Raw genomic sequence first — 12041 nt, forward strand, 5'->3', positions numbered from 1 at the left:
CATTTTTGTACGGGTACAATAAAGGCTCCAGACTATATATGCATTCTTGACACGAATCCACGCCCATCAGGGCTGCAATTGTTTGGCATAAAACTGGTATATTTTCTAAAAAGATAACGCACAGCCACATACGGCAAAAATAACACAAACATGTCTACATACAAAACATGTCCCTGCTTTAGAGTGGCCAGCAGCAAGTCCAGATCTATCTCTTGTAGAGAATATTTGGAGAATTCTTAAGAGGAAGATGGCCCCGCAATATACAACAATTATAGGACTATATGTGGCAGGAATGGGGAAAGATTCCTACATACACATTGAGCCATATAGTGTTGTTAATGCCTAAACGTCTTACTGCGGTTATCCGCCGTAACGGTGATGTCAACTCTTGGTAATCGAACCGAGCGAACATTTTTGACTTTGTTGTGCAGGGAATATACTTGAATTGTTTATCATAACTATCTGTTTTGCTGCAAACTAACACAGATGCTGTTACAATGTTGTCTTCAACATATCAAATGTTAATAACATGTTTCTTTTGCATTTACATTTTGTTGTTTTTCTTAAGTCTCTCATTTCAAGCTATTTCTTACATGAGCAAACTTTATGGACTTTGACATTTTATATAATAAATGTTTTGAATTAATCTTTAATAACTTTCATCTCATCTTCAAAATAAAGGATGTGTTATATTTCTTTACTGTGAACTTATAAGTAAATGTAATTAGTGATCAAATGAAATGTTACGGCTATAAATTTTAGATAGACAGTATGCTTGGGTTAGATATGTGTTCCAGAAATAATTATAGACAATATGGGTTTACCGGTAAGAATTGGACTAATAAAAAATATATATTTGTGCACCTACGATATTACATTGTTATTTTCTTGTGGTATTTTGTGATAGTGGTGGAAGCGACAAAGTAAAGGTGTTCTTAAGGGCCACACTTAGTCCAGGGGTGTATCTGTGTTAGTGGGGCGGGGTGATGAGTGTGACGCTCACTGGTGCTTCTATTACGGTGTCGCCTCTGAACTGTAGCGCAGTCTTCTCGTCATGCAAATGACAATTATGAAAATTGAGCAGTGACCGTAACATTATATGGTGGAAAATGAGGATAAAGGTTTAATGCAAGTCTTAAGTACTTCCGAAAATCTTTACTGGTTGTTTTATGACTAAAAATTACTCTAAAAACACACATATTAGCCATTTTAACTCTTCTAAAATTACAGTTTAAAAACCGAATCCGGAAACAAAACTACTTACCGGCCATCAGAAAATTCTTAAATGCTTTGCGTAAACAGACCCCACTGTGATATCTTGAGTAGCTTTGAAATAGCTTAGTTTTTTCTATAGATCTGCATACATGTGTGCCAAAGTAGACGGGACCCTTAAAAACTTCTTAATTTTAGTTGGCACAGTTGGGGTACGAACCACGTGATATTTATATAGGCCGAGGAGACAGGGAATAATGTTAGGTAGAACAGGGTGGACAGGAAAAGCTGAGGGAAATCGGCTGAAGTAAGTGTGTGGGGAACCCTGTTACAGCAGGCCTCTGGGGCCATTTGGTCACCGACTTGTTGCTCTTGCATTTGAGTCATGCCTAGGTGTTAGTTCGTACTTGTGACACTTCCCACATGAAGGCCGGGTTTGTAAACTACGCAAGGAATGCAACAACGCAACAAAATCAAGGTCATTCATAAAGTACGCAAGTCGCCAACAACCCTGAAACTTGGAATTGACTAAAAATAAATGTTTTTATTTACATATGTAGCATTTTATAAATATGTACTATCAGGTATCTCGGATTGGTTTTCATTAACCTAACTGCTTTTCAATCCTTTATTATCCAGCCTGAAAATGGCTTTAATTTTTACGGGTCGTAGCCAGAATATTACAGACTTTAACTAATGCTGACCATGGCTTATTTCTTTCTTATTTCCACAAAGTGTGTGTTTGAATGCCTTGGTCAACAAAATGTACACCTTGTTTATTTTAAACCGTTTACTTCGTGAACTTTGAAATGCATTTGTTGCAATGCTTGGCTGTGTGTTCAACGAAGGCTGTGGTCATTATTGAAGCACAGTGTTCGTGCAAACTCTGCGTGGGAACATGCAGCCGAGAGTAGCTGTAATTCAGTACTGCGCGATGTTATTGTGATCTGTCATGTGATCCTGGTATAGTGTGACAGTTGCCACACACACACACCCGCTCGTCTTTCTAGACTGTTATATGTCTCGTGTTATGTGACCTACAGTTCACTTTTCTTTCCTTGTCATTACATACTATCATGATAGCTTGTCTGCATTTTATGTTTCCTCTCAAATTTCAAACATCTTCAAAAGATATAATCTAATTGTGGTAAAAAGTCACGCAATTGATAATTACTCAGTTTGAAAATAACATTAGGTAATTACCTAGTGACTTAATGTTCTTCCAATAAACAAATGTGAAGGAGCTATCATGATATATGTATAAGAATAGCTCTGAAATTATAGTAATGACAAGAAGAGTAAATGACCAAGAGCTTTAAGTTCAATAGTATACCACTATGGCTGAAATTATTTTTGTAATAGTCTTATTTGCAAAAAATACGTCTTTGAACTCTGCCTATTGCCAGCTTTCAAATTTTTCAGAAACAACTAAATGTTAAAGAGCAATCTAGCTGAATGTTGTAGAATCAATTTTGCACCAAGACCTATCCAAGATGTTCAGATAACAAGAGATCTTTACATTAGAACATTAGTGTTCTAGAGTTTCCTTTGGGACAGGCCATCCCAAACACAATTATTTTTATCCTTGTATCTCCCTCTTTAAACTCATACCTACTCAGAAACTATTTTATTGTTTTTCGACATGAGGGAATATCTTAAATTTTCTTAGATGTTTACATTGGACAGTTATGTACAGTAAAGCATAATTGACTTTTTTTTAATCCGGCAGATATATCCATGTTAAAACTTGCAGCTTAAAATAAACACTGGCATACTTTTATTTTAAATACTTTTATTTTAAACTATTAATCTTTGGTTTGGTTCTTTCACTTATTAAAATTTTCTACATTTAAGTATGCTGCAAATACATTTAACTACTGTTGATTCCCCCCCTGAATTTATTTCTGGAATAGTCAGGCGCCACAAAATTATTCAGATTATTAAGATAATTTTTATTAAAATTTTTGATTTAGAAATTGGACAGTTCTTGAGCTTTCTTTCCCATTCCATTCCTGGTAAAAGCAAATTATTTTTTTGAAGTCCAGATTTTAGGTATTAAAAAAAAATTATTTTCCTTATCCCGTTAAACATTTTCCTAGGACTAGTTTTTTTTTCATGCATAGCATGCATTACCTTAAATGGCATCAGTAGTCATTTATGTTTTATAACATGTGTATTATTTCATTTTTCTGCATTTAAAGCATTAAAGAAATTTTATTTCTTGTAAATTCTGAAATAAATATCATGAAGTGCACACATTGAGCAACTTTAAATGATGTAGGTTTCAGAAAGAGTGTTATTTTTAATAGTAAATTAAGTTTTCTTGTGTTAATGATGTGAATGTGTGTGGATGTGTTTTTTAGTGTTTAATATGGCACGAAGTAAAAATATATTTTTGTTATAATTTTTGTAATTTGTTTGAAATTAAAATTACGTAGATTGTGTTAAATTTTAACTAAGCATCTTGGTTGCAGGTGGAGATCGGGAGGGAGTGAATGTGAGTCTCCTTGTTCCGTTGGTTCGCAAAGCTGAACTATCTCGCTCGGAGATTCAGATACTGATTGATCTTCTTTTGAACAAGCAGCAGGAAGGACCAGCTGTTTTGGACTCGGAATGGATTGAGGTTGGTTCGCAGACTGCTGATGTATCTGTTTTTCTGCTCAATCATCATTATTATAAACTGTGTGTGATTTGGGGGGGGGGGGGGGGAATTAATGTTTGTGCACCAGTAATGTGTAAGTTATGTTGTATGTGAAGGGACCAACATGTAGGGCTATTTTAATTTTAATGAAGCAAGTAATTTCCATAAAAAGGAATAGAAGGTTGATTCTCTCCACCCCATCCTGTTCCAAAAAATATATATATATAAAATAAAAAATTTTTATTTTGGTACTTCTTTGCTGATCATTTCTTACTCATTTTTAAAATTGAAAATATGTTAAACACAAATTTTAAGGGGGCTGAAAAGCTGCTAAACGGGTTAGTGCATTTTTTCAGATTGTCAATTCATATATGATAATCCACATGAGCTTTTTTGCAAAAAAAAAAAATCTGTCACTGATTCTAATTACACAGACGCTGATGTTAAGTATGAAAATTCCTAGGCTTTGTTTATTGCAATGATACTGAATTATTGGGACCTTGACCCTAGTATTTTATTGTTTTTAACAAAGCTACAAATGTAACAATTTAAAATTCATATTTTCCCTTGGACTATTGTTAAGGAGTATCTGGTTTCGAATGCCTGTCCAGCCATCCTAATTTCAGTTTTATTTGGTTTTCGGGAATTTCTTCAGGCAAGGGCTAGCGCATCTCATCCTGAAATTGCAGTTCACATTTAATGGGCATTTAATCTCTCTTTTCAATGCACAATATCCTCCATTACTGCTGTCCTTGTTTTGGTGGTTTATTTGTTGCCAGATCTACATCATTGGGAAAACATGTTTCATACGCAACTTTGCAATGTAATGAAAATTGTTTTAAATGTGTTATGTAACATTGTATTTTGTAAACTAAAATTTGGAATGAGAATGTAGGAAATACATTTCATCTGATAATATTCATTGTTTTATTTCCAAGGAGTGGTAATCAAAAGATGCCAACTTGTTTCCAACTGTTTTTTTTTTGTATAATTTTTTGTAAATTTTTTTTAAGTAGGTACACACATACAAAGCATCTCTCTATATGTCCCTCTATAAATCTCAATATATTTCTCTCTCTCTCTTTATCTGATATATCGTCGGCTTACTTCTAAAACCTCCTAACTCCATTTCAGTCAATTTTACAGGAGAACTTATGAGCTTTTGGAGCACGGTTTGGACTGGCAAAGATACGAGGTTTTATAATTTGTGAATAGAAAAGAGACCAAGTAGAGTTAGACTTACGAGGTTTTATCAGCACATATGCACTATGAAAAAATGAAAAAAAAAAAAATCACCAAATGCATACCGGAATATGAAACCGGGGAAATCTGGAACTTACGAGGTTTTAGAAGTAAGCTGACGATGTGTGTCTGCGTGCATGGGCGTGTGTGTGTGTCTGTGTGTGTATAGGCCACATGATATCGGGCGGTCAGGGAAGTGTTGAAAGCCGGGGGATCGCTCGTGCCGCTGCTGGAGAGACGAGAGCGGGAGGGGAACGCATTTTATTTCTTTTAGCAACAAACACTTGTAAGTGTGTACTTATGGGTAGCTAGGAGTGTCACCTGGCTGTGTGGAAAACAGTTTGTAAGTGACTCACTGAATTGCGTACTCGCGCGGTGTGTGTGTCTGGCAGGGCCGGCAGGACCCGGTGGCGAAGCTGAAGAAGCAGCTGGCGGACAAGGAGAAGGCGCTGGCGGAGGAGCAGGAGGCGTCCCAGGCCGTGCAGAGCAAGCTGAGGGAGCTGCGCGCCGAGCTCAACTCTGAGCGCTCGCGCCTGCTGCAGGCGTGCCGCCAGCTGGAGGAGTCGCTGGCCGGCAGGCAGGCCGAGGTGCAGGCGCTGGCGGCGCGGCTGCAGCACGCCGCTGAGTCGCACGGCGCGGACAAGCAGGCCCTGGCCCAGGTACCAGCCTCCCGGCTCCCTCGGTGTCCCGCGCCTGCCCGGCTCTGCTGTCCAACAACGTGGCAGTGCCAGTACATTACCTCCCGCCTCCCTCGGCATCCCATGCCTGCCCGGCTCTGCTGTCAAACAACGTGGCAGTGCATTTTATTAAACCATTAAATTTCAAGTTGATCCAACTGATTATACATGTAGAAAAATTAGAGATGGGCCAATTAGATTTTCAAATCCTATCAAAGGATTCAATATTCGAGGAAAAAATATTTTAAGAAAAATATTATATGAAATGAAGTAGATTAAAAAAAATTCAAAACTGATAACCTCTGAAGTTTATTCTAGGTCACTTTTTTTTTATCTTCATACCTATCTTGTTTATCATTCCCCAAAATTTATTTTAATTTTAACTTGTAATTTCATAAATAAAATACAGTTAGTATTGATTCTGGAAACTTAGTTTTGTAAAACTAACATTTAAGGTTTTTAAGTTTAAACAACATAGTTAATAATTTTTAATTTCTTATTTCATTCTTTTATTTTTGACCCTTGAAACTTGAATTCGGATTTGAATGGTACATTCGAGGTACTCTTTGGGATTTTGATTTGAGATTTATATTTGAGTAAAATTGGGATTCAACCCATCTTGAATAATAAAAAAAAATAAAACTTGTGGAAATAATCGTTGGATGTAAAGAGTTTCAAGAAAGAGGAGGTGGTGATACTCGGTCAGGGTGTCCACAGTTAGTAGTTTCGTACTAGATCTAGTACTTTTATAACTTTTTTAGTGGTCTTAGTACAGCATACCTGCCAACCCTCCCGCTTTAGGCGGGGGACTCCCGATTTTATACCCTTTCTCCCGCCCTCCCAATTTGTCATTAAAATCTCCCGTTTTTTGGTTCTGTTTCTCTTTAAGTTTTTAATCCAATAAATTTATAGAATTAATATGTTTGTACCATTATTCCGTACAATTGTATAGTAACTACGGTTCGTACCATAACGTGTAGTTATTTTAATAGCTTAAATGCCCACAATTGTCGGCTAAAACTCTTGGTTAAGCGTACATCTAAGAAACAAACGTAGTTATTTACGATAATTATAGGAGCTGTTTTGGTACACGTTCGTCATTGGTGTTTGTTAGACAACCAGAAAAAGGTTTGTTTTCCAAAATGGCGTATTTTGTCAACATTGTAAACTGTGTTTTCAGTGGTGTTTTGAAATAAAGACGGACTGGATTAATAATGCGTTTATGATACCACAGTTTACATTCGTGCCCAAATTCGCTTCGGTTTGTTAGCCGGCTATGTGTGAAATGTTTGTTCGTCCCCGAACAAATCACCGTTGTTCGCGTCTGTGCTCACAGAATAAGTGTAGAGGTAGCATTATAGTAGTCTTCGAATTTATTCAACGGTGTATTCATAAAAATATAATTTTGTGGAAGCAGTTGCGTGATGAGTATTTTGTACGCGTTTAGTTGTAGGCCTACTCCGCAATAGGGATTTAATAGAAATGGCCTACAGTGAAGTATCTTGCTGTGTACAAGAAGAGATTTAGTGACGAATTTCCGTGCATTTTGCAATCGAGGAAAGGTGAAATGCTGCATTTTGTTCTTTGTGTCGTGATTTTTCCGTCAAAATAAACAAAATTTCACCAACCCCCCCCCCCCCCCCCCCCCCCCCCCCCCCGCGCGCTATTTATTGGGGCCAACAAGCATTGTTTACTCCACTAAAAAACCTCCCGCTTTTTGACTGGCCAAAGTTGGCAGGTATGGTACAGATCTAGTACATTTTTATTTTATATAATACTATTATAGTAACTCCAATATGTTTTATTATTATGCCTAATTATTTTCAAAAAACTATGTAATGTATGTTTGTGTGGTGTGATATTTAAGTTCGAGCATTACGATGTCGTAATAACTTCCTGAATTATTAGAAACCGTAACAAATTATGATTTAGTACTTTTTTTCTCGCCTAAGTTGGTAGGAAATATTTTTTTCCCCTTGTGGACACCCTGTACTCGGCACGGAGTGTTGGGAAGGCAGGGGCGGTGAGAGTCTCCGCCCGGCCGGCCGCAGGTGCAGGCGAAGCACGCGGAGGAGCAGGCGATGCTGCGGAAGCTGCAGCAGGAGCTGGACCAGAGCCAGGCGGCCTTCCAGCAGGAGCTGGTGGGGCAGCGGCAGCAGCTGGAGCTGCACATCGCCGGGCTGGGCGAGCAGATGGCTCAGGTGCAGGCATACTCCTCCTGATCTTGGCATCAGCCGAGAGCCGAATGTACCGGCCGATATCGGAACGGCTCTTATAACGGCACTTCTTATCGTAGTTCTCTTTATGATCAATTTTGTTATAAACGATCCTTAACATCACATCGAGCTGCAGCGCAAGAATACAAACAGTCATTTTGTGTGGTGGCAGGGTCAGAACAGTTTTCACCATGTTGAGTAATACCAGGTGCGTCATACACTTTCTTTGTGTCAATCTTGTAACAAGCTTGCAATAAATTTATAGAATGAAACCCCAGAAAAAGAATTTTAATGATCAAATGCACTCTTTCCATAAACAGCACGTTTTGAAACTCATGAATCCACAATGGCATAAATGCCGCACCATGTTTTATTCGTGACCTAACGGTTTGCGGCTTGCGTAATGACTAGAGACCGGAAAAATTCGCGGGTTCAATGACCTCCGGGATTGACTTCACTGTGCTCTTACACACTCGGACAAATGCAACCTGTTCACTGGCTGCTGACTTGTGAGTCGTCTCGAACGAGTATCTGTGATTCGACACTTCTGTGAGCGAGGGTCTCTAATTGGCCCTCATTACCGCAGATAAACAGTGAACCAGTGGCAGAAGCAGCACTGAGGTGTAGTTGTTTGAATTGTAGCGTTTCACGAAAATGAATCCGCGAATTTTTCGGGTCTCTGGTAGTGACTTGTTGTTTCGTGCCGGCGTGAGGTGTGCTGAGACCGTGCGTTGACGCCGCAGATGGAGGGAGCCTACAAGGCCCAGGTGGAACAGCTGCACCTGCAGCTGCAGGAGCTCGGCAGCCAGAACAGCTCGCTGAGCGCGGAGCTCGGCCAGCGGCAGAGGGAGCTGGACGACCTGGGAGACAAGCTGGTGCACATGCAGAAGGCGGCCACGCAGCACCTCGCAGTGCAGCTAGAGGTCAGTCTCACCACTAGTCGAGAGATCACTGTAGCTCTCTCGCATTTTTACAGTGGAGTCCCGCTGATCCGGAACTAGACGGGACCGGACCCTGTGCGGTTCGTCGAAAGTTCGGATCAAACAGGATTTGCCTTAAAACACACTAAATACAAGTTTCATATGGGCGAAACTATGGATATTCATTTTTTTTTCTCCTGCATGAATACAATTTTTTCCTTTGTGTACGTAGACCTAAAATTTCAACCTAGGAGCTGTTTTAGGATTTAAAAAAAAAAAAATCCTTTGTGGTTAAATTCCGTCCGGACTAACCAGATGTCCGGATGAGCGGAACCAAGATTAGCGGGACTCTGCTGTATGTTTCATCTCAAATTTTCTCAACAGATATTCACTAAAGATTATCTAATAGCGGTAAAACGTCATGTAAATGTTTATCATAATGATCACTAGCAAGACTTTCTACATCGTGAAAATAATGTTTAGAAAATATCAACTGGCAAAGTTTGTGTGCCAACAACAAATGAAGTAATCTATTAGAATATTAGTTATCAATGAAATCCATTATTCAATAGAAAAAACAAGAAAATGAATGTCCACTCTTAAACGTCTCAGTGGCTGGTCACCCCAGTTGTCTGGTCTTTGATCCTCTAACAAGTTCTCATAGTTGGAGCTGAAATTGGTGACGGCTGAGCTGAATATTGTTTGTTGCAATAACATTGACTGAAGAGTGTTTTGAAAATGCCCTGCAGTACTAAGATTCTTTACTCACCAAGACATTTGGAAGGGACAGCATTACTCCGTGTTACAAAAATATGATGCTCTTGATTCAACAAGTTAACGGGTTTAGATGAAAGAGCGCAGTTTTAACTTATCCAAAATTTTGAAATAGACTCGGGAGAAAGTTTTTTTTGTTGAAAGGGCATAATTAAAATAATATTATGTATTTACTACTTTGTTTGGGTTTCTTTTAATTGGTTTAAGTTTGATAATAAATTTATATGAAAATATCAAGGAAAGTCATTAATTTTTATTACTACGAACCAAGTAGACTTCCTGTATCATAGGTAGTACAGTCAAACCTCTATCTATTGAACTCGCATGTATCGATTGTCCGTTTTTATTGTATACTTTTTACGGTTCCGGCAAAATTGCCATACAACTAAGGTTAAAAAAGTCCGCTTGTACCGATGTTCAAATTATTGTTTTGTCCGCATTGATCATACAAAATATGTGGTCCCGTCACTATAAATTATAATAGATGAGCGTTTAACGATAAAGATTTTGCAGAAATAACCATTTCTTAGACAGAAACCATCATAAAAGCAGTAACAATTGTATACAGAAGTAGTAAAAATCACCTTAAATCTGCAGCCAAGTAATGGAGCACGTAAACATGAAGCAAAGACAAATGAACAACAACTTACGAAGAAATATGGATGATGTACCATAACTTCAGTACAAACCCATTTGTTATCTTATGATAATTACCGTAAGAAGAACTAAAGATTCTTTGTAGATACCATAATACTACAGAAGCACAATAGCTACCACATTTGCACTATAGTTACCGTAACAACAGAGATGTATATTTACCGTAATGGTAATGTAATTATTTATGACATTAAAATTAAAGAACATTATTGAAAGAAAAAAGAGGATGTTAAATTTGGATATGTATGGTTGGCACATGTTGCTAAGAAATAATGCGATCTGAAAGAATGCAGTACTACTACGAAAAGTGAAAATTGTACTCGTGGATTTTTAGGTTATGGCAGTCCGTTTCGTTTTTCAGTGATATCGGCCTAAAATTAACAAGCGTATCGGAAGTCGGCAGAAATGCAGATTCAACTAGATATTGGAAAAATCGGCTTCTTCAGTACAGCTCTACTTTTGATGACATGAGTAAACATATTTCAGACTTCAGGATATTGAAAAAGACTTTAATTTCCATGTAGGTTTATAGTGCGTATGTTTTTTTTTGCAAGTGTAAATTGAATTAAGTAAAATGCTTCAATTTGTATTTCAATATATTTCTGACACTAATTTTGAAGTTGAAATATTTTTTTCAAAATCTAAGAGTGAAGTCCACATCTATTGAATGACCGCATCTACTGAATTTTTTTTTTGGTCCCCTGAAAAATGATAGATAGAGGTTTGACTGTATTATTTTTATGCAGAACATCGATGATATCTTACAGTCCATCAATTTTACATGAGAATTAACTCCAGGTGTATATAGTATTTATATCTTGGTTTTCCAGTTTATATTTTTCAGACGTGTACAATTTCAACATGAAATAATTTATGCTAGTCACAGTAAAAAAAATTAAGGCTTTGATATATAAGATTAAATGCACATATATAAGTAAACTCACTTTTTTTAAAATTTGTTTGACAAACCTCAAAAAAAAAATTTATACGGTACAAGCAAAACTTCAAAAAACTTGGATATAATAAAAGAATCGTCTTGTTCAGTCGGCCCAGTGGTATAATTTTTTGAGGTGTTGCGTTTCCAGCTTTTCTTCTGTGTTGATTTGTTCACATCACTCTATGATTCGCACAATCAGTAAATTAAATCTTTGAGGGTATATTTAAAAATTTTTTTTAAAGTTTTTAACAACAGTTAGATAATGTTGTACTACTGGCTTGCTGTAGGAAAGGTTTTGATGGAGATTAAAAACTACTGACGAAAACTAGCTTCTACTGCGCAGCTTGGGTTTCCCCCCTTCCTTCTTTGCGACAGAGAGGGGGAGTGACGGAAATTCTCTGACGCAAAGAAGGGCGGAGGGAGGGGAACCAAAGCCGCGCAGTAGAAGCTAGTTTTCGTTAGTTTTTAATCTCCGTTGAAACCTTTCCTACAGCGAGCTAGTAGTATGTCGGTAAGCAAACGTTCCAGATGGGCTAGGCTGGTAAAGAAGTGGGGTTAACGGAGGCACCAGCGTATTTGGCTGACGTGTGGCTGGCGGTGTGCCCCAGGAACAACAGTTAGATAATGTTGTATGTCCGTAAGCAGACATTCCAGGTGCATACCTGCCAACATTTACGGTTTTGGCACAATGTTTACGTTCTTACGGGAAAGGACACAAATTTTACGTTTTTTGAAATTTATTTTTGAGCAAAGTAACATTTATGT

At 37.8% G+C, this 12041-nt stretch overlaps 1 protein-coding gene across 14 annotated transcripts in view; it reads left to right on the plus strand.

Annotated features, from left to right (window-relative positions):
- The window catches only part of LOC134538334 (ribosome-binding protein 1-like), a 118118-nt gene that overhangs the window by 52320 nt on the left and 53757 nt on the right, over positions 1-12041 (plus strand). For all 14 annotated transcript variants that reach the window (XM_063379566.1, XM_063379568.1, XM_063379561.1 and 11 more), the window contains 4 exons: positions 3687-3835; positions 5488-5754; positions 7824-7973; positions 8732-8911. In XM_063379566.1, the coding sequence (XP_063235636.1) occupies positions 3687-3835; positions 5488-5754; positions 7824-7973; positions 8732-8911 (746 nt within the window). The remainder of the gene's footprint in view (positions 1-3686; positions 3836-5487; positions 5755-7823; positions 7974-8731; positions 8912-12041) is intronic.

This window comes from Bacillus rossius, chromosome 13 (genome assembly GCF_032445375.1).
Source record: "Bacillus rossius redtenbacheri isolate Brsri chromosome 13, Brsri_v3, whole genome shotgun sequence".
Lineage (NCBI taxonomy): Eukaryota > Metazoa > Arthropoda > Insecta > Phasmatodea > Bacillidae > Bacillus > Bacillus rossius.